At 37.3% G+C, this 22,232-nt stretch overlaps 1 protein-coding gene across 1 annotated transcript; it reads right to left on the reverse strand.

The window, feature by feature from the left end:
• Positions 1-1,168: 1,168 nt before the first annotated feature.
• Positions 1,169-19,047, reverse strand: LOC137927514 (roquin-1-like; the record flags this gene model as incomplete). Its single annotated transcript, XM_068771317.1, has 10 exons — positions 19,014-19,047; positions 14,826-14,988; positions 14,412-14,604; positions 13,629-13,792; positions 11,604-11,741; positions 11,348-11,455; positions 10,917-11,250; positions 10,055-10,210; positions 8,943-9,066; positions 1,169-1,682 (listed from the first exon to the last, which is right to left on the reverse strand). Coding segments are annotated over exons 2-10 (1,893 nt in total), but the record flags the coding sequence as incomplete, so codon positions are not given.
• Between the last annotated feature and the right edge of the window lie 3,185 nt (positions 19,048-22,232).

Here is a 22,232-nt window from a genome sequence, read left to right on the forward strand (position 1 = left end):
TAAAAACTTTAAACTAGGTATAACACATGTCTCAACATATGTAACGTAGTCCCCGACGCCGCAAGTAGATGGCACGGGTAAAAGCACTCGGCCTGGGCTAGTGGACCACCCGCCTAATAAGCCTGTATAATAAAGATCATTGCAAGTTTCCGCCTTCAGCATTATTACATACATTGTGAGGTCGTGCAAAGGGATCATGATCCTACATAGACAAAAGTTGCTCAATAAACTCTATAGCACATATAGGATAAGAAATGCCACGAACATTATTGTGGTGTATTGAATACAAAGCTTGGTAATCTATTCTTTAACAGTTGTATTTTGGATATTTGTGAAAAATGAAACCGCAGCTAAAATGTATCGAGTATCTTGAGATTAGGGCATTAGGAACTTTTGTAACCCGACGTACTATACAAGTAATCATTTATATAAATAATACATGTGTACGTATGTCCGATTATTGACAGCATATATATGAGAATAATTGTATCTGTGATTTTCTTAACCGAAGACCTGATTCAGAACATTGTGATCGTTATGACCCAACATTAAATTTTAATGTAAAAACACAATATTAAGCAGTTCGTAAGACAAGTTGGGGCTGTGGAAGTGTTTCTAACTACGGCAGTCCGCTGGAAATTGTGACGGCTAAATACAACATTAAACTTCACCTAAAACCTAACAAACAATCCGGTATATTGTATGTATGTCAAATAGATATTGTACAACAACCTCGTAAGTGTATATGGTATAAAAAATTTAATCCGAGATTTTACTTACACATCGCTTGAGAGTTTGTAGGCAACGAGAAGCAATTCGGGGCGTGCTGTGACGGCGCGTGCGGAATGTTCTGCGGCAGCGAGGAATAGCTGGCTTGGCCACCTAGCGGCGGGTAGAACATGTTTCCATTCGATGCGCCGGGCTCGGAACTAGCTCCCGGCCGCGTATAAAAGAAGATGCTTTCGTTCGACGCTCTCGGCTCGGAGCTTGCCCCCGGCCGCGAATGAGTAAAGACGCTCCCTCCATGCATTGCCCCCGGCTCGGAGCTAGCTCCCAGCCGCGAGTAAGAGAAGAGGTTACCATTTGATGCCTCCGGCTCCGAGTTCGATCCCGGCCGGGGGTAAGCAAAAAGGCTTCTGTTAGACGCCCCCGATTCAAGGCCCCGCCCCGGCGGCGGGAAAGCACACTTGTTACTAATGAACAAGCTCTGTTCGGGGGCCGACGTTGGCGGCATATGAGGATAGGGTTTTGCGTTCTTCATAAGTTGCGCGCCCTGCTCGGCGGCCGACGTCGGCGGCATGTGGGAGTAAGGTTTGCCATTGTTCATACTGTGCGCACCCTGCTCGGCGGCCGAGGTCGGCGGCGGGTACATCATGGGCTGCACGTTCCACACGCCCGGCTCCGCCGTCGGTTGCGGCGGGTAGGGGAAGAGGTTTCTGTTCACCGGTCGCCGCTCCACCGTCGAAGTCGGAGGCGGATAAGCAAAGAGCACTCCGCGATCAGAGGACATGTTCGGCGGCGGGTTTGGGTAGCGATTCCCGTTCGTAACGCGCTCCCGTTGGCTGGCATTCGGCTGTTGAGCCGGGAACGAGCGTCCGCCGTGCCGGCCTTGGTTCATGGAGCCGGGCGTGTACATGTTTCCGTTAGTCATGTCCGAGTTTGTGTTCATCAGCGCTTGAATTCTGGAAAGAACATTGTCATGTCAATATTCATCGGAGATGCCGCAATTCTTTTAAACAAACTAATCAATATGGTTTTTCTTAATGAAAATAAATAAACTTCTATTTAATAAATACATGACCAAAAGCCAAACATTACATACGTTCGCCTTGTGAGATATATTACTTAAAACTTGACAGTGTAGCCGTGCGCGCAAACAACAGTAAATTAGTTTGTTCCAACTGAACAAAATAAGTACGAAGCAAGAATTAGGTGATGGAGTCTGTGTTTGTAATCGCAAGACGGTGCACACAGAGCGACGCGAAGTCGTCACCGACAACGTTCGCAATGCATTCTCTGCTCGAGTCACCAAATTTTAAAACTTTAATTCCCATTATTTTCTATTTTGTAATCTTTCAATCTTCTATAAGCAATGGGGTAGTTGAAAGAAACTAAAATTGGAGCCGCCATTTATTGATAATATTTAACATAAAATTACACTAAGACGAAGCAAGACGCGTCCTGATATTTGAGATGAACAACCTTTTCATTAGTATTGTATCTTTCACAGATAAAATAAGTTTCTTCAACATTGTAACTTATGAAAACTCTTCGATTGTCAGCTTATCCATTTATTTTATAATCCTATTTTATTTTAATATGTTTATCAACATGTTATAGTGGAAAATAAGCAGAAAACCACTCCACAACACTTTTTTTAATAAACTTTAACACCACTTCATCAGATATAACCTAAATCAAAATAACCAGGCGACATCACTGCCAAGGATTCTTATTTAAATATTAGTTTATTGAATAATAGCCTTTTTCCGCAAACTTATTGGGCAGTCTAATAGTATTTTTCGACTTGTTATAAAATCTGATTCCTTTTATTACAAATGAATTTGAGACATTTTGCTGTCGCTACTTTGTTGCAGACAGTTTATCACGGTGCCTTATAAACTATGTGGGCCTCCTAGTTTTTGAAATTTGTTATAATTATATAGTAATAACGTAGTTAGTACATAAACTTTAGTAGAGAAAAATTAAAAACGCCCGATAAAAGCCTTGATTTAGCCGCAGATTGTCGAAGCATTGTTCTATTTGTTATCCATCACAAGTGGAGAAGGCGAAAGGTAATCTTTAAGCGTGACGACGTACAAGTAACTCAGGCCTAGTAAACATTGAAGCAAACCCTGACGGCAACGCCTTGTCTCGATTCTTACGGGGGTCAAGCAATGAAATCCAACCTTCCATAAGGCTAGTCTAAGCATTTTATTTAACATTAGTGCCGTGGCTTGATTGATTCAGGTGCCACAATCAAAAATAAACTATCCGAAAGTGGATAGGAATTTCCATACAACACTCAGCAGACATGATATTTTCTTCGCAGATATTTATCGCGTAACATAAATAATTGATTTGGCACTGTTACTATTTGTTAAGATATTCCCGGAGAAACATCATAAGGACATTAACAGAGCAGCGCGGGCTATATTTAGAAACCAAATATACACAGCCAGCAATATTACCACGTGCTTCCTCTATGCCCCTGCTTACCCTGTGACTTACGTAGTTTTGGGCTGATTTTCTATTAATAACTTTGCGGTCGATGCTACCATTGCGGCGGCATTCGAAAGATGTAAAGTCGGTATCGCCAGTCTGGCCGCGAGATGTCATTAAAAGGAAAGGAAAGATTTCTGGATCAGTAGAGTTGAGATCACTAGAAAGTTAGCCACACTGAATGTCGCACATTTTATTTTAGAATAAAAAGAACTGTATGTATTACCAAATTTGTGTTCAAAATTTAAATTTATTTAAATTTAAACAGTGTTATTTCCAAAAATGGAAGTTTAGGAATGATTGCGAAGATGAGAGTAGAGACGATTATTTAGATTTTGAAGAATATGATGAAAATATAAAGTGTAAGTGGTAATTACATAGTTCTTCCTAAGAATTGACAGTGACGCGGAGAATAGTGAAGATGATGATGATGAAATACTATTAAACACAATTAATCAGTTTCAAGAAAATCCGAGCTGTCTAATATCCATATATTTGCTTTAAATCTATAAGGGAGAAATAACTTTGTAAAGCTAAATTTTTTCTGACTGGCTTGTGCTCCCGTCAGGGATATTTGCCGATCGCTAATAAAATCTACTTCACTAATATCACCTTATATAATTATTATTTACAATAAAATTAAAATAGAAACATAACATTAAATACTTGTGTTTTATTTAGATAACATTTGATTGCAAATAATAAACACTTTAGCCACATGTTACATTGTTTTTAATGTTTTATAATTCATATGATGATCTCACATTACCTACGTGACGTTTTATCAGATGTGCGACAGAGATAACGCTCTACGAAGCCGAATTTAGTCGATTGTCTCCTTCTAAAAGTCGATTTGCGATAAACCAGAAAAATACATAGTTAAATTTGTAAGCCTTGTATTTTGATATATATTACAGTGCGTACCCTTGCTTGGCTGGAATCTAGGGCGGGTTGTTAGACTCCTTCGCTGTTCGCATTATAAAAGTATTAGAGAAACGCTTGGTGAGGGTGGAAGACGTCAAATGTTTGACTAAAAACTTAAAAGAAATTTTAATTAACCCTGTGCTACGTGTGCAGAAAAAGAATTAATGTTTTAATAGTAATAATAATACTTTTTAATTTTTGCATTACAATTATTCCATCTATTCTCACCGTTAGGATCTTTATCGTGACTTAACGAAAACATAAATTTAAAACTGGCTTAAACGCTGAAGCCGTTCCAAGGTTTTGCTCGTAAGAAGACATTAGATGATTTTATTCATTTATATTACGATATAACAGGTTGTCAAATTCTCCCTTCCGCTTTTTTGCTCTTTATTCAATGCTTTATAAAAAGTGTTACAGTGATCGGATTTAGTTCAAATATGCGCCGTTTTGTTCGATAATCTGTTTCCATCTAGACGGCAACTTCATAATACCTCCTTCGTAGAAGCCCCCCTCCTTATTTGCGAAGAACTCGGACAGCCACTTTTCACAAACCTCTTTTGAGTTCAACTTTACACCACCAAGGGCGTTCGCCATGGACAGGAACAGGTGGTAATCACTTGGCGCTATGTCCGGGCTATATGGTCGATGTGATAAAACCTCCCATCCGAGCTCCCGTAGCTTCTGACGAGTCATCAACGAAGTGTGTGGTCTGGCGTTGTCCTGGTGGAACACTACACCCTTCCTGTTGGCCAATTCTGGACGCTTCTGGTCGATCGCCTGCTTCAAGCGGTCCAGTTGTTCGCAGTAGATGGTAGAATTAAGCGTCTGGCCATATGGGAGCAGCTCATAGTGGATGATTCCCTTCCAATCCCACCAAACACACAACGAAACCTTCCTGGCCGTCAATCCCGGCTTGGCCACTGTTTGGGACGATTCACCGGCCTTCGACCACGACCGTTTTCGCTTGATATTGTCGTATGTGATCCATTTTTCGTCGCCAGTCACCATCCGCTTCAAGAATGGGTCGAGTTCGTTCCGTTTCAGCAGCATATCGCAGGCGTTGATTCGGTCCAGAAGGTTTTTTTGCGTCAAATCATGCGGCACCCAAACATCAAGCTTTTTTTTATATCCAGCCTTCTGCAGATGGTTTAAAATGGTTTGGTGACTAACTCCCATCTCCTGGGCGATGTCACGAGATGCCACATGCCGGTCTAACTCGATGTAGTCCATTATTTGATCGGTATTTGTCGTCACAGGTCTTCCGCCGGCTGGCTTATCCATGGTGTCGTTTTCGCCGGCTCTGAATCGTCGAAACCATTCCTCCGCGGTTCAAAGTGATAGAGTACCATCCCCCAAAACACCATTAATCTCACGGAACGTTTCTCTAGCGGATTTGCCTTTAACGAAGGAAAACTTTAAAATAGCGCGAATTTCGGCGTTAGTGAACTCCATGTTTACACGTCTATAACTGTTGAACGCAATATCCAAACTAATCATGCATAGCGTCGTTTTGTAGGTTATGTCAAGACCTTTCAAATTATGTATAGTATTGCCAGATACGAGCTCTGTAGCGCTTTGTACATAGCCGCGAAATTCAAAAGACAAAAAGGCGGAAGGGAGATATTTGACAACCTTTTATAACATGAAATTAAATATTGTCACTCCTTTTGTTCTCTTTCTCATATAAAGAACATAACAGAACCAATCAGTTGCTAACATATGTTAACGGGTATCTACGAAGGCATTGTATTGATTGCGTTTTATTTATTTAAATTAACATTTTTTTAATATCTTTAATTTTAATTGGAGATTTTATACATCAGTGGACATGTCAATCTCATCAGGGCCATAAATATTCGCCGTTCAAACATTTAAAAATTATTATGAAGTAAGATGCCAATCTGCAAAATTGTTTACAGGCTTCCGACTTATTTCCGACAAAATATTAGGGAGACCTGAAAGTAACGCCTGTCGACATATTTTACAAAAAAACCGATTGATTTGTTACCGCTTCGGCATTGATTCGTATACTATATGGCAAAAGGTTGTTGACAACGAAGGTGAACATATTGTTGATTGGAAATAAATCCTTGTCAAAAATGTAGTAGTGTGAATTTAACTTAAAGCGACATTACTCCCGTTCCCCCGATATAATGCGCTGTGCTAATACCGTAAGGCGTAATTTTATTCGCCACCATTTTAATCGCCACTCGTTGTTTGGCACTGGTCGGTGTAACATCTGTGGATACTCCGCGGAGGGGTGAAACACGTGTACAGTTAATTAACGGTGGTAGTTGTTTTTCGCATTTATCAGCGAGCCGGCGGGCGGTGCACTTCATTGCACGACTACTGCTGCATAGCGGAAGTAGCTATGTATTAGACCCTTTCTTAGTTAGGATTGACTTCCGCAAGGTAACGCCTGAATTTATTAGGTAATTTTAATCGCCTCGATAAGACTGTCGGAAAAGCAGTGGTTTCATCATCATCACAACGCTTCAGCTGATAGTTGGTAGCTGCAGTGTCATATTCAAATCTACCCAGCGGTGATTTGCATGATCATGAGGCCAGTTCAAAGGAAGCCCTTGTGACAACGACCTGCCGCCTCCGATAGACGAGATGTTAAAGCAACTATGACGAGCAATGGCTTTTCCTCGCAAAAGAAAAAAAACTAATTGGCTTTCATAAATTTATGTGCGGTGGTGTAAAGGTACCTCCTTTAGAAATCATTTGTGTTATACCAGGTCCAGTAAAAAGCGGCCATACTTCGATGTCGATTACTTTTAATTCATTTTTTTACGTTTGCCAGAATGTCTAACTAAAATTTTCAATTTTCTTTCTCATTTAAATTCCACAATCAGTTATAACAATGATTGACTAGTTTTTCCTTATATACGCGTTATATCATGTACCACACAGATACTATTAAAGTAGCTTTATTTACTTTGTTTTACGGTCCAGTACCCTGTCCAGTACCATGTCTACAGGTATGAAGGTATTTTTTTTAATATGACAATAAAAATTCAATGTTTTTCGGTAATGCACCGTGTGAACTAATTTGTGTGTATTGATGCTAACATACACTTGCATTATAAGGCAAATAAACTAAATTTAATAATTTCACAATTAGTTAGCTGAGAAACATATTGCATTTTTTTAAATTTTCGATTTAATTTTAACAGTAAAAAAGAAATACCTATATTTATACAATTATAATTTTTTGACACGCAATTTGCGGCAGGTTCCTTGTGCATAATCGTTTAGTTTATATATAAAATTTATGCCTTATTTAACACATTCCACCGCCATGTGGGGCGTATACGACCCCCGCTGCACTTTCCGTTCAGGCCATTTGCAGTTCTCATTGAAAAGCAAAGTATTCTTAAACAAATGTATTGTAGGGCCAAATGTGCATATTGAAATTTATAACTTTTCCCCGCTAATTGTAGGTTTGCAGCATTGAAAAAGTGTAAAGCATACGACAAAATTAGCCGTGGCACGAAACGTGTTAAGTGTGTTATGTTTTTTTGTACACTTTTCCTTATGCGAGTTCAGTGTTATTATTTCGGTGTAGGATATTGAAAACGTGGTATTTTTAACTTTTAAAATATTTGCAGCACCTAAAGCCATTGTAAAAAAAACGTATTTTTTATGTTAAATATTGATTTAATGATTTAGGTTGCGTAATGTTGTTATTTTTTAGAGAAAAATGCAGCTGAGGCTGTTGGCGTGTTGTTGTGTTCAGGATGGACATGCTCCATCAGAAGCAACAGTCATAAATTGGTTTCAAAGATTCAAACGTATTGATCTTGATGTGAGAAAAGATGGACCACCAGAAAAATGTTAAAAAACCGGAAAGCAAATATTATTGAATGAAGATAAAACTAAGAGACAAATGGAAAAAAATGTTAAAGAATAAACAACAAACAATTTCTGAGCGTTTAAAAATAATATGATATGAGAGTATATCAAAAAATCAAATAAAAAAATGTTGTTTAGTTGTTTAGAAAACATGAGAGATTTTATTTCCAAATGCTAGAGAAATGTTTTTACATTTAATAACTTTGCAAACTATAAATAATGTTAAAAGAGTTCAATAAAAATAATAATGCATTTCATGATTTGCCAACGCACCGGACGACAACAAAATGGCAGACGCCCGCGCGACCTACGAAATTATAACGAACACCGACCGAGCGATAAATGAACAAAGTTGTCAAATTAAAACAGTTCGCTTTTAAAGCAGAGCATGCTAAAACTATTGCTTTTAATTTCAAAGCCACAACTCCGCGTGCTTGACACTCGCAAACACAAATTTCACAACAGTATTATATAACATAATTTTGATAATTTAACTATTCAATTTTAACTAACTTTGATTTTAATATTTTATTGTAAAAGAATAATAAACCAAGAAGAACATAAATATGTTAAAATATTTTCCGGCCGCCATTCCGTTTTACCGTCGGCTTCCGGCAGTTAAATGAAATGACGGTCGATGGCGTGGCTTTAGCTACATTACAGGAATAACATAGTTTTTATTAAAAGTAAGTTCGCTTCAAACATTGAAATAAGAGCGGCACAAATACGTTAAATCAGAAGAATTCCAGTTCATGGCGATGACAACAATGAATATTTAAAATAAAAAAATAATAGATCGCGCCGGCTAGGCATTATCAACATTTCAACTGCAGGAACATTAAATAGTTATTGCTTTCGCCAAAAGCCATGACCCGCACATAATATGCACACACAAATAACAATAACTTGATAGGTTTCATAAAATAGGAACTTACCTGTTTAGTTCCTCATCAAAATGGATGTATGTACACTCGTCGCCGTATGGACAGAAAATCCTAAATGGCGATTCGCGACATATGGGCACCTTACATCCTAGGTGGGCTAAGGTGTGGGCCGTGTCTGAAACAAACAGACAACAATAAGACTTCATAACATAAGCAACACCGGACAGACAAATTCCATTTAGAAAAAGGATGAAAGCAAAGGATTGCTGCAAATCAGTGATGAAAACGCAGATGATATGGTGATAATTACTAGATGAAACACAACAACACACTAACTTAAAGTCAATCAATTGAAAAACAAGGAGGCCGCAGCTCAATTTAAAGAAACACAAAGTTCTCCGAACATAGTTAAAAACAAAACAACATTACATACACCTCTAATATTAGAAACCGCACGTTAAGATCAAACATATGCAACACTGCCTAAACCCTATAACTAATATGGTTACACTTATACATACTATTAAAAAAAAAACTTATATGTTTAAAACAGTCCGTGGTTTCTAGGAACAGCTATAAACAAATTTACACAGTATACATGGTTAGTTATGTTACAATGAGAACCTTTATATACATTAACCATTAGCATTAATTGATAGTTAATACATAAAACACAACACATTTGTTACTCTAGCGTTCTTAACTAATAATGTATCTTAAAATACATTACAATTTGTCTTTTAATACATTCCAGACTGTTCCTTACAACTAATACAACTTAACACAGATAACATGTAGAGAGTATTCTTGTAAATTATAAACATAATTAAATATATCAATAGCAGATGTCGGTAAGCAACAATATAACTTAATGGTGAGTGCTATAGCCACCTAATGTCTTTCGCTTAAAACAAACAAAGTACAAGAATGTTTTAAAACAAGTTATTCAGAATCTGAAATGATTCATCACACATTGGATGTTAAGCAAGCCGTGTTAGAATATTAAATGTCTGATTGGTTTCCCGGAGAGCTATGGAACGGTTACAAATCACTTCGATAGCTGAAATGTTAGTTGCAGTCGATTCAAAAGCAATGTACAAGGCTTGGAGCGCGAACAGTGCGCCCGCGCTCATTATGTAAGAGGTGGGTCGCTTGGAACTTACTCGACTGCTCATCACACCTGTCTAGAACGGACACCTTTGGATTGCCTCCGGAGTCCCTCGCGTGCGCCTGCTGGACGTAATGGATCAGTCCGGAGACCACTTCCTTCACGGAGGTGACCACCTCCGCCAACTGTTGCCACGACGGACTCTTCGCGTCTGCAAAGACATAATGGTGTCATTACGTGACCACAGCTCGGGTAAAAATTTCGAAGCCCAAGTCTCTGAACACACCGATGCACTGTGTTCTGTTTACCGCTTCGAAAAATTATATTCAAATTTAATAAGATAACGTACAAAGCTAAAATGCGTGGCGTCCAAATTGTCCAACGCCCAGGCAAACAGCGTATTTCACAAAAGCTTATATCATTGAAAAGAACTTTACAAAAAGACATTATTAACATTTAAAATATATATAAACACATTATGTTAACTTAAAGAAACAATTAAAAGTTATATATTTCACTTATAAAACTTTTCTAACATGCAAACACTCCTCCTCAAGCGCCCGAACCGAAAGAACTTTAGCGAAACAAGGTCAACTCTGACCGCGGCTTCGAGTCAAATATAATTATTATTATTAAAATTGTCTGGCGCCAGTCGCGGTCTCACATAAAGATGGCCAAAGATGGGACAGTAACGGCATATAGAATATAACATAGTATACATGTATCTTTATCAGATGGATCATAGCTGTGTAGTGGTTGATGGCACAGCGGCGCAAACAGGTCCTCGTCGTTAAGCAAGAACTTGTCTTTGAGGAGGACAATGAGCAGTGCACTGGGTTTGTTTGACGTAAGCATTAAAGCAAATGGCGGCGGGTCGGATGGAGGGTGACACATGCGACACCCGACGCTGGACCAACCTGGAGAAGAGTCGATGTTGGCGAGGCGGTCGAGGTGCGCGCTAAGCAGCACGAGGTGCGCCGGGTCGGCGGTGCGCTGCAGCGCGATGAACAGCTCCTGCACGGACTGCGCGAACGACTGCGGCGTCTGCAGCTTGTCGATGATGCTCTGCATGTGGCTCTTGTGCGCCGAGTCGCCGTAGAGCAGCGCGCTCCACTGGTCGGGCGCGATGCGCAGCCCCGCCTCCGTCGCGATCTGCACGATCTGGGCGTCGTGCTCGCGCCGCAGCGCCTCGTACGTCCGGAACTCGTCCTTCAGCTGCATCAGCGAAGAGTCACACTCGCGCTTCGACACCTACGAACCCGCGCGAACACAAAGGTCACTAATCCGCCCTCGCCACACCGCCAGCTCAGCGGGGCGCGCAAATGTAAATAATTATCCTCAGCCAAACCTTAAAACAAGAAGCTCTGTACAGTAGTTGCACTACGTGTCCTATGCTGGTCTTGGAGGCCTGAGGGAAATGCGGCTCCAACCTTTGCACTACGAACATCACTAACACCTAAAAACACAAACGAATCTGAATACACCATCTGCACACGTGTCGCGATCGTTCAGATAAATTAAACGTATGTAATGTTGTGTGTGCAGAGAACAATAAACAGTGTTGGACAATGCCAAGAACAGCAACCGGGTGACCATAAATGTACCTTTCTAGATAAAGCCGAGCCATCTTCTAAGGCAAGTAAAACTAACTTGAGAACCTCTTCCTGCATGGCCGGACCTAGGAACTGGCAGCCCCGTGCTCTTACCGCCGCCCACAAGTTGGCGCTCAACTGCTGAGGGTTCTGAAACAAAAATAGTTTTTACGTTTTTATTGTTTTGCGATGTTGAACATACTTAATATGAAAACACTATATTTTTTAGATCTTGTGGCAAGAAAAAAATGGCAAATGAAACACCCAGCTGTCAGACATTTACAACATATTATTACTGATGTGTTGTCATGTTTTAAAATTTATTTTGTAAGCAATCCTTGTTTATTATATATATACTTTGTTTTTTGTTCAGTTCGCTATTGTACAGTTGCAGATGAATAACTGTTGATAGCATGAAGTCTATTGTGCTGGCATTATAACAAATTTGCTACATTTTTCCAAAGTTTTTCTCATTTATTGTTAAATTTTAATATTCTTTTATTGATATTCATGCCTCACTCGGGGATAGGCCTCCTGAAGGCGCTTTACCTCATCTAATTTTATCCAAGCATTCCCTATTCTCATCAGCTCATGTCTTCTAGGTGCATTGAAATTTTGTTTTCTCCTGGTTATTTGTAGCATATGATCTCAGCAGTCCATCTGATATCAGTGCAGTGTAAAAAGTCACCTTCGGCAGGTATAAGTCTTTGCTTATTAAAAACATTTTATATTCCTGTTGCTGTTTATTAGATTTTTTCTTTGTATATATATATACATACATAAAAATGCAGATGTTCAGCAAAAACAATTTATTTTCACACTTACAGAATCACTTTATTATTTGTTTCTGTGCTCTGAATTTTTTTCTTGTGGATTCTTGTTATTTCTTCTTCTGTCTTTTATATATCTTGGAACAACATTCAAGACAATTTCATTTGGCCCAACATTTGAACGAACACCGAACCACACCCGAGCCAATGTATCAGTTTAGAGTACTGTGGTATATCCTTGGCAAATAAGGGTTTCATTTAGTTTCCATTTTTTTTTAAATCATTCCAACTGTTTTGTTTAGTGCAGGGATGTTACCCACGTAATTTTTTTTCATTTTTTATTTCTATTGCTTTCTCCCCTTTTTATCCTCACAAATTCCAACAGTTCCTCACATCCTGCATAAAATCTTTTTTTCCTCCACGTTCTGATCTTCCTTCATATGTTGCCTTTCTTTCCTCATCTACATTAATTTACTTTATTTTCAATATAGTTTTAACCCGGCCTTTTATTTCAATCCTTGCTCTTGCTCCGAACAATGGTATGCTGTTTAGTTTCTATTTTGATTTCAGAAGTATATTGAGTTTTAATGATCCATTGAGCGTGCTCTGATTGCAGCTTATACTTCCTGGACGGTAGGTCTGTAATTTCCAGCTTCAGAAGTGTGTGTTTCTTTTTCACAAAATTCCCCTATTCTATGTTCTTTCTTAAAGTTCTTAGTTTCTATGTTCTATAACATATATAATGATATTGATATATGTTTAATTAAACCATATGCATCTGATTTAAAAACTTCATTCATTCCGTCCACACCAAGGCTATCAAAGTTCTTTTTTCTGTTCAATGAATGACACATAAGTACTGTTGCTAGAATCCATGTTTGCACTTGGGATTTGTTAATGAAATCAATTTCAATACTATTACAGTCCTTTCCGAAGGTTCTTCATATATATATTTTATAATTTTTGTTCAATAGAAACCCCGGTACATGTTAGCCTGTCTTTTGGTATCATAGAAAATATAATTCTGATGCTTCCGATGATTTCAGTGAAAATCATAAATTGTTTCAGTTTTAGTTTTACAAGATGTATGTAAGTTTATGGAAGTGTTGTCATTTATGGAGATGCCAATTTTTTCATTCACTTTTAAGTTCTAACAGTACCATCAACATGATAAAGGGCAGCTCACTCTTTCTTGCTAACCATGCGGGAAAATCGCAAAGCTGTAACTATATTCTGAAAGTTCAAGAAAGAATTCGAAAGAACCTACTTGATGCTGCAATATAAGTTCAGTGACAGTCCTCTCGCCCAAGGATCTAGCAGCTCGCGCAGCCCTCCCGCGACCCTCTTCATCGGTCATAGCACATTGTAAGAGAGTAACCAGTTTTCTTTGCATAGGTCTTGAAAATCTGTTAGTGCTCAAGCTGGTACTGGCTGAAAATATTTATGTCTAATTTAAAATGAAATAAAAAGTTGGAAATAGTAGACAAATTTAATTCTAAATAAGCAACAATTTTGTCAAAGGAAGATTATTGAAATCTTATCAGTTGATAAAATATACATAGTCATTCTATGGCTATTGCATGTGCACTTTTACAATTTGACCCAAGAATCAAATGTTTGTGCCATAGCACATTTTATACAAGATCACACATCTTAGGGATAATGTGTTCGCCTCCACACTCTTCCAATCTTTATTAAATCATGCAATTTTAAATTATTTAAAATAAATAGCCCCATAGAGTTGCTTTAGCTTCTTCATCGTCTTAAGGGTTTAATCTGAGCAAGTTGTAGACTTTGTTGAATTTTTTTTAATAAGACAGTCAAGAGGCCATCACCGGAAGTATTTCTCCACCAGAATGCCTTTCTGCAGAATCTGATTTGACTATGAACAAAGATGTTCCTTCAGCTTGCGGTTATATAGAGTATGGACTCAGTTCACATAACTATTGTAATTCAAATTGTACAAAGTAAATCACTTATGAAGCCACTATAATAAATACTCAAAAAAAAAAACTCTTAGGGTTTATACAAATAGCACGCAAACACTCACCACTTCCACAAAGTTTAAGATAAACCGCAAGCTGTTCCATGCACCGCACAATGGAGTCATACGCCTTTTTGTCTTGCTCTGGCAATGCTTTGATACATGGCGGGTGATGGGGGTGTTCTGGGGGTGGACATCCCGCTAATAGTAGAAGAGCTGTATTCACTACTAGTTCCTCGGGTTCCGATTGAATTACTGTCTGCAAAAAATCCGATGAGAAAATAATCTATGTAAATGAAAAATGTAACTCTTGTCTCTAAATAGGAACGTAAAGATAAGACAGTCATTCTGATCAATAAGTAGCGAAATTTAAACAAGTTGGCAAACAATTTGAACGTTTTGGACAGTGTTGTTAGTAAAGATTGGAGCAAATTAAATATTAAATGTAAATTTTGTAGTCTGCATGTACACCACACATACCTGATCGAAGGGACATTGCTTTTTGTGTAAATTTTTGAGGCAGTGTTTGCAGAGTGTGTGGCCGCATCCTAAGCTGATGGGGCTACGGGGCGGTGGGCCAAACTCTCGGCAGCACACTGGACAGTTGAGGTAGTCCGTCCATTGCGGCGCCTGAATTGGCATTCTGTAAAAATGTTATAATCATTTAAAGGTTTTTAACAATAAATATTTTAATAACTGTAATAGTCAAACCAGCACTAATGAAAAAACTGTTTATAATTTATCTATGTCAATGACAAAGTATTAAAAATCAAAACCGAGGAAGATTGGAATTGTTTTTCATTAAATTATATAAAATTGACTAACCTACAGTATTCTTATCATTTAATACTATGCAAAGTCAAGTTCGTTGGTAACTGCATTTTATATGCGGCCTCAGATTATAAGGCGTGGTTCACAAGACATGCAAAACAAATACAAAGTAGAATTACACCAATGTACAGAATAGAAACAATTTTTATTTTGTTTACTTGAAAAATAATACACATTTTTAATACATAAGACTTACAAATAAATAAATAGTTAATTTAATACAGAGTTATTATTTAGCAAATTTTGGGAGAAATGGGTTTTTCGCAATCCCATTTTGTTAAAAAAATTAATACACACAAGTCTTATGTTAGGTTACTACAATGCAATAAAAACACCTTAAATTAAATTATATATATTGCAAATGTCTTCTGCACTCTAAACATAACCAATAATACATGATTCATAACAATAATTATAATAATGTTACAATTAGGTAGCAGTAGTCAAGTAATATTTACAAGAAATACCAATTATTTACATTGATCTTCCATACAACTACAATTTATATTTGATTATTAATAGTTAGTAAAGCATAGACCAAAATTAATACTTGTATTGTAATTATTATAAGTACACGATTATTTTAATTGCCCCAAGCATAAAAATGTTAGCTTTACACACTATCCTTTATACTAAAAACATTAAAGATAAGAATAAGTCTGGAACGAGGGTGTGGCTGTCTATATAATAATTCTATATTACAATTTGCACTGATTGCGAAACAACAAAATATTTATATATGCCAGCGGTTCCCAAACTTAGTTAACTCTGAATCCTTGATCTTATAAGCAATACTTCCCAAAATCCAAATAAAATATAATTTAAGTGATGATGTGAAAAATTAGTTTCAAAGCATCCCAATGAAATTATTAACAACGCAACTAAGTTCTAGCATATACAAGCCTTTTGAATCTACTTTTTCCATTGTTCTAGCAGAGCTAGAATACCAATACAATAGTGTTTGTCTTCTAAGGCTTCCTCTGATATATGACCAGATATCATTGATTATATATAACATAACTGCTCATCACTAACCATGTGCCTTCCAACAACAAGTATTAATCAATCACAGTGCAATGTCTGGTGAATATAACAACCAGTGAATATTCTAGCCTGGTGTTTTACCCTGTGACAGTTAAGCTATTTCTCATCACACTTCAACAAGATTAGCACTTTTCAACAGTAACAACATCTGCAAGAGTGAGTCAAGGAATTCATAGACTTCTTTGTCCTGTTCAGGATACTTGCCAGTCAGGGGCTGAAACACAGTATTTAGATGCTCCAAGTATACACCAGCCTTTTCACATTCAGTTCTTGTTGATTTACCATCTCTCATTTTACTTGGAGGTATATGTAGTTCCAGCCTCAATATCTTTGTTATCTTCCAGAGCAAGTAGTTACAATCTTAGTATGGAGTGAGGTTCGCTAATTGTAAATAATTTTGAAGGCCATCACTACCAGCTTCGCAAGTCATGCATTTAAGGTCTTCAGAGGTCTTCTTAAAAGGTTATTTTCATTGCAAGGATATTTTGTAATATGCAATTTCTTTCGCAGGAGCCTTCTCTCATTTAGTGTTTTAACTTGTTATATTGATATTTGTGTTGTTGACCATAGCATGTATGTAAATTATTCTACTACCAGGTAGACAGATCTCTTTTTAAATTTTTTATTTTGTAGTTATTTCTGTCCATTTTGCAGCTTTACAAACTTTCTGTAGGCTCCATCAAGATAACCTTCCAGAAATGGCCATTGACTACGGGTCAACATGTTCTATTTCTTTTTGACTTGACGCTAATACCTTTTTTGGATCTAATGGCCAATAAGCAGGAACACCATGTGAAGCACATTGCAAGTTTAGATTAAGTTCACTCATGTTGTATCTATTTCACATATTACTCATCTCAATAGCAACAAATAAGTCAAAGCTGTTCCCGGTGATGGCTTTGTTTGGTTTCAACAAATCAATACAAATAACACCAATTTGGTCACATAAAATACACTACATAACCTTGGCAGCATGTATATTAATTGAAGTTGATATTGTATCAAGATAGACCTAGCAGTCTCCAGTATTAGCCTTGCTTTGAGTTGCTGTAATGAATTCATTTATCATCACCATTTACATACACAAGGAAGCACTTGCTGATTCTTGAATAGTTGTAGTAGTTATTCATAAGAGAATAATGCGGCTCTGTGTCACTTGGCTTCAAACCATAGTAACAGAAATAAGCTTCTCTTCTTATTTTAACTCTTTTTCACTAGTATGTCTTAACTTTTTCTCATGGAGAAATCCTACATGGAACACTCCTCAGATGCAATACACAACATACAGTACCAGCTTTTTGTTAAAACTATGGCATTGCCTTTAGTGGCGGCAGCCTAGTGACTAAACTTCTTGGCATAGAGCTATCATATACACACGAGATCTAGCTCGTACGCCATTGAAGGAAGTTATATGTGCGATGGATCACCTCAAATCCATATCCAGAGCCATTTTAGGGGGGTTGTAGTAGGACATGGTACAGCCCTCTCCAACATTAAGGTCTCCAATTGCAGATAACTCAGATGTTCTTTCTCTTTCCTCAGCCTTATTTCGCAACATTACTTTTTCACAGAGGTTTATACCAGCGCTCTATGACCGAGGCTTCTGTATCATCAGCCTAATGAAGCCTGGCAATAATAACTCACTATGTCAGTGAATTCTCAGCGCAACTCAATCTAAGCTTACAACCCCTCAATTGTGTTACAAGTCTCATCCTCTTCACTACCACAATTATGGCATATGGTTGATACAGCAACAGAGCTACTTCCTGCTCTTGGATCGCTTAATATTGTTTCCACCATTCTAACAGTAACTGTTATATGAGTATAGGACCACAGTAAGTCCAGTTCATTTTGTGGGGTTCAATCACCAGCCCAAAGCTCCAAGTACCATTCATTGACCCAGGCTTCTGGTCAGGCTTCAAGATCCCATGGAAGGGATCCCATATGTAGTATGTTGTAACCTATGTTAAATCTCTCAATTTTGAAATTATTGTCTCTAATGTTCTACTTGGAGTAGGATTTTCTTCAATATTTCTTAACCATGCTTCTGCTGCTGTTTCCTTTAAATGATAAGAAAAGTAAAAATATTTTTTGTAAAATACATTGACTTGGTATACAATCAGAAATCTTCAAACAACCAAAAGCCAATGATGCCACAATAAAATCACTATTCCATTAGATATTGTTTACCATATTTTAAAATTTGCTGAATAACATTTTAGATGTAATATTTAAAATATGGCCGGCACTTACTGCTGGTGTGATCTATACACAAACAGCGAGAACTTAGTTGTACACTTAATAAAGCTTTCATTCCACTAGCACCACAAATCATAACTGAGGAGTTTGGGGGTCTATAGGAAACACTTTGAGAACCGCTGATGTAGTCTGTAGAATAAACAAAAGTAAATTTATTCTGTAGATAAGACTCAAGTCAGGAGTCATTCAGATATCACAGAAACCACAATATAATGCCATTGTAATTACTGAACCATTTTGTTTTATACACACATTGTGTTTTCATTGTTAACTCATACAAAAAATAATATTGCCTAAGCTAGCATATGTTCCATATGTTTGGTCAGATGTTAGAACATATCTACATGGTGTTAATATAAATTTACTTAAATACATTTAAAAACATCAGATACTCTACCACTAAGCTTAAACATGCATAATGCATAAGTTTACCAAGAATAATGAAAATGAGATATGATTTGTAAGCAGAGGAAGAGTTGTGGACTTTTACATTGGAATACATCACAAAAACACTTTTTCTCCAGAATAACTTACACCTTTGGTATTAAATTACTCAAAATTTGGTGGCTCAATATTTACTGAAAGCCACAAATCAGACATTCAAAATGACTTCATTGAATATGTAAAACAATCACAACAGATGCTGTTTTACAACTAAGGTGCTTTGTAGGTAGAGCAGATGACATTGAAACTAATAGAAATCAATACCTTCTCATCCCAATACTTGCCATAGCACAAGTATTTATAGCCATAAAGCAATGACAGATGTAATCAAGAGGTATGACTTTTATGAATATTTGTTTATTTTGTTAAATTTCAAGTGTATCGCATTAATGCTTAACTACCTCAGAATAGTCTGAACGTCGAAATGATAAGCTATCGATTTTTAGTTGTCGATTAACGAGATTTAATCCTGTTTAAAATATTATGTTTATGGTTGTTCGAACTATAGATGTAAAAAAGCCGATTTAAAACGTTTAAAACCAAAAGTGGCGGTTTAAAACCCCAAATAAATCTTTTTAAACGGTTTAAAACTCCCTACTAAAATATAAGAACAGTGTTTTTACACATCATTATCGACAATACTTGGTCTTGTGTTAGTTACCTATGCAGTTTATACCTATGTAGGTAAGTATATTACATATAAAGTACTATTATTATAAAGAAACAATATTACATACAATAGATTAAAATATGTACCTAAATCATAAAGAAATTGTGGATAGGAGTTTTGACCTTTATTTCCAAGTAGTTAAGGTCTACTCAAAGGTCCACTCCTCAATTTCTGTTCAAAGTTTCAACATAATGATCATACAGTCAAGAAAGTCATGAAAAGAAATAAAGTGTTGCCATATTTAATTTTAGGACAGAAATGTCAGTCAGTTTTACAAAGATAGTGGCGCCTCATAAATTTTCATGACTTTCTTGACTGTATGATCATCATGTTGTCGAGTGGACGGTGTAAGATTAGCCAGTTTTTTTATTACTTTCAAGAAAAAGTCGAGTACCTAATAATCTAATTTTATAACAGCTCATTACATTTTAGTTATTTAGTAATGTTTGGCATATTTGGTACGAGTACCTTTATATTGAATCCAAATTTGCACATTTTTTTACAATACTGGCAACACATGTCCGCACGCAACACGCTATGTATGTGTGTGTGTGTGGTGTGGAGTAGGCGAGCTGGCAACGTTGCATCTTGACGTCTCTCCGCGTGAGAAGTGCAAGTGTGTGAGTTTGGTTTTAAACCGAATGAAACTGATTGATAAATCTTTTCAAAATAACCAATATAGTTAACTAGGTAATAGTTTTTCAACTTAGCTAGGTAATGTCTACGCTTGGAATAGATAATGTGTTTATATTTAAGAAAAACATAGTCGTCAACACTAAACGTTTAAAATCGAAAAAAATGGGTTTTTTCGGTTTTAAACGGTTTTTTTCGTTTTAAACCGATTAGTTTAATTCGTTTAAAACCGGCCTTACATCTATATTTCGAACATATGGAAATCTAAAAAGAATCGTAGAAACTAAATTCTTTCCAAAAAAGAATGCGCAAAGATTGCCAACTAAGCTTAACCTCCTCAGTCTAAACGTCGCCATAAGGCGACATACACCGCCATCTAGGAAAGGTAGGTAAAAGCCTTGTATTTTGAAGCAGCGGCAGTACGTTGTAGTAGTTTCTTGCTCCTCGATAGATGCCGCTACCGCTCATTTATAAGTTTTGTCATAAAATTGCACCGCTAATTTTATGCAAGTGATTGAAAATGAGTGCGCGAAAAAAATTCATAATTGGCGATTCCGGCCAAGGTAAGTGCAAACTGTGTACATTATTTTATGTTTCATAATGAAATCAAAGTAGTTATCATATTTCTCAATAGTTAGACTAAGTATTACGCGAAAAAAATCAATCGAACTTGTTCATTCCTGTCACACGCACACATAGAAACGTGTATGTCGCCTTTTGGAGACTCTGAGTTTTAACCTGTAAAAAAGTACATTTTTGCCATATAATTTCGTACCTCCTTTTTTCCCCCTAATTTAGATATTTTGGTTATATTTCCACGAGATTTTTATTTATTTGGATCTTAGATAATATACTTTTTCCAGATAAGGAACTGGAGGATGCCCTATACGACGTAATCACTGGGGAGGACTCTGATTTAGACTATGATTTTGGTGATGAGGATATCGCGGATGATTCGGCCTATGTTCCCGAAATTACTGAAGAAGATGACGAGGAAGATGAAGAAGAAAATGAGGAAGAGGATAACAGCCTTTCTACAATGGTTCGCTCTCATCAGTCGACATCGAGTCATGTCCCTTCCACACCAAGTACTTCCGAAAGACGTGTATTTTGGAAGTCATCAGATAATTTCGATCCATTGCCACCAGCCCCACGATTCGAATTACTGAACACTGTGGCAATCAATTTGCCTCCTCACGACTATGTGGCAAAGTATTTAACGAGCGACATTTACGAACAAATTGCATTTCATAGTAACCAAACGTACCTTAGTAAGACGGGCACTAATTTGAACACATCTGATAAAGAAATCAGAACATTCTTTGGTGTAACTATCATGATGTCATACCTTCGATTTCCTAGGATCAGGATGTATTGGGATCAGAAGTCCAGAATTCCAGCAATTGCAGACAGAATAACTAGAGATCGGTACTTCAAACTGAGGGCCTCATTGAAACTTCTAAATGATTCCGAAGTTCCGGAGGAAATAAAAAGTAGCACCAAGTTCTGGAAGGTCCAGCCCTTGATTTCTTGTGTTCGCAATGGGTGTCTCCTGAATTCCCCGTCGGCAGATGTTTGCATTGACGAGCAGATGATACCTTTTTATGGAAAACATCAGGCAAGGCAGATGATAAAAGGAAAACCCAATCCAGTGGGGTTGAAAAATTTTGTCTTAGCCTGTCCTAAAGGATTGCCACTTGATTTTTTTCCAATCTCTTTCACTTGATTCCAATCTTTAGATATTGGTGGTAAAGTAATAATGCGCCTGTCCGCCCAATTACCTCCAGGTTGTTCCATTTTTATGGACAGATACTTTACCTCAATCCATTTGCTAGAGTTGCTACATTCTGAAGCTGAATGCACTGGGACAGGCACCTTGCAGAAAAATAGAATACCATCTAATTGTAATTTCAAAACAGATGCACAGCTTCGTAAAGAGGGCCGGGGCAACCACTCTCAACAAATTTTATCCACAGGACAAGTAGCCATGGTAAAATGGTTTGACA

Source organism: Battus philenor, unplaced genomic scaffold (assembly GCF_028537555.1).
Source record: "Battus philenor isolate CCGP_79_NKW_IND1 unplaced genomic scaffold, ilBatPhil1.0.hap1 SCAF_31, whole genome shotgun sequence".
Classification (NCBI taxonomy): domain Eukaryota; kingdom Metazoa; phylum Arthropoda; class Insecta; order Lepidoptera; family Papilionidae; genus Battus; species Battus philenor.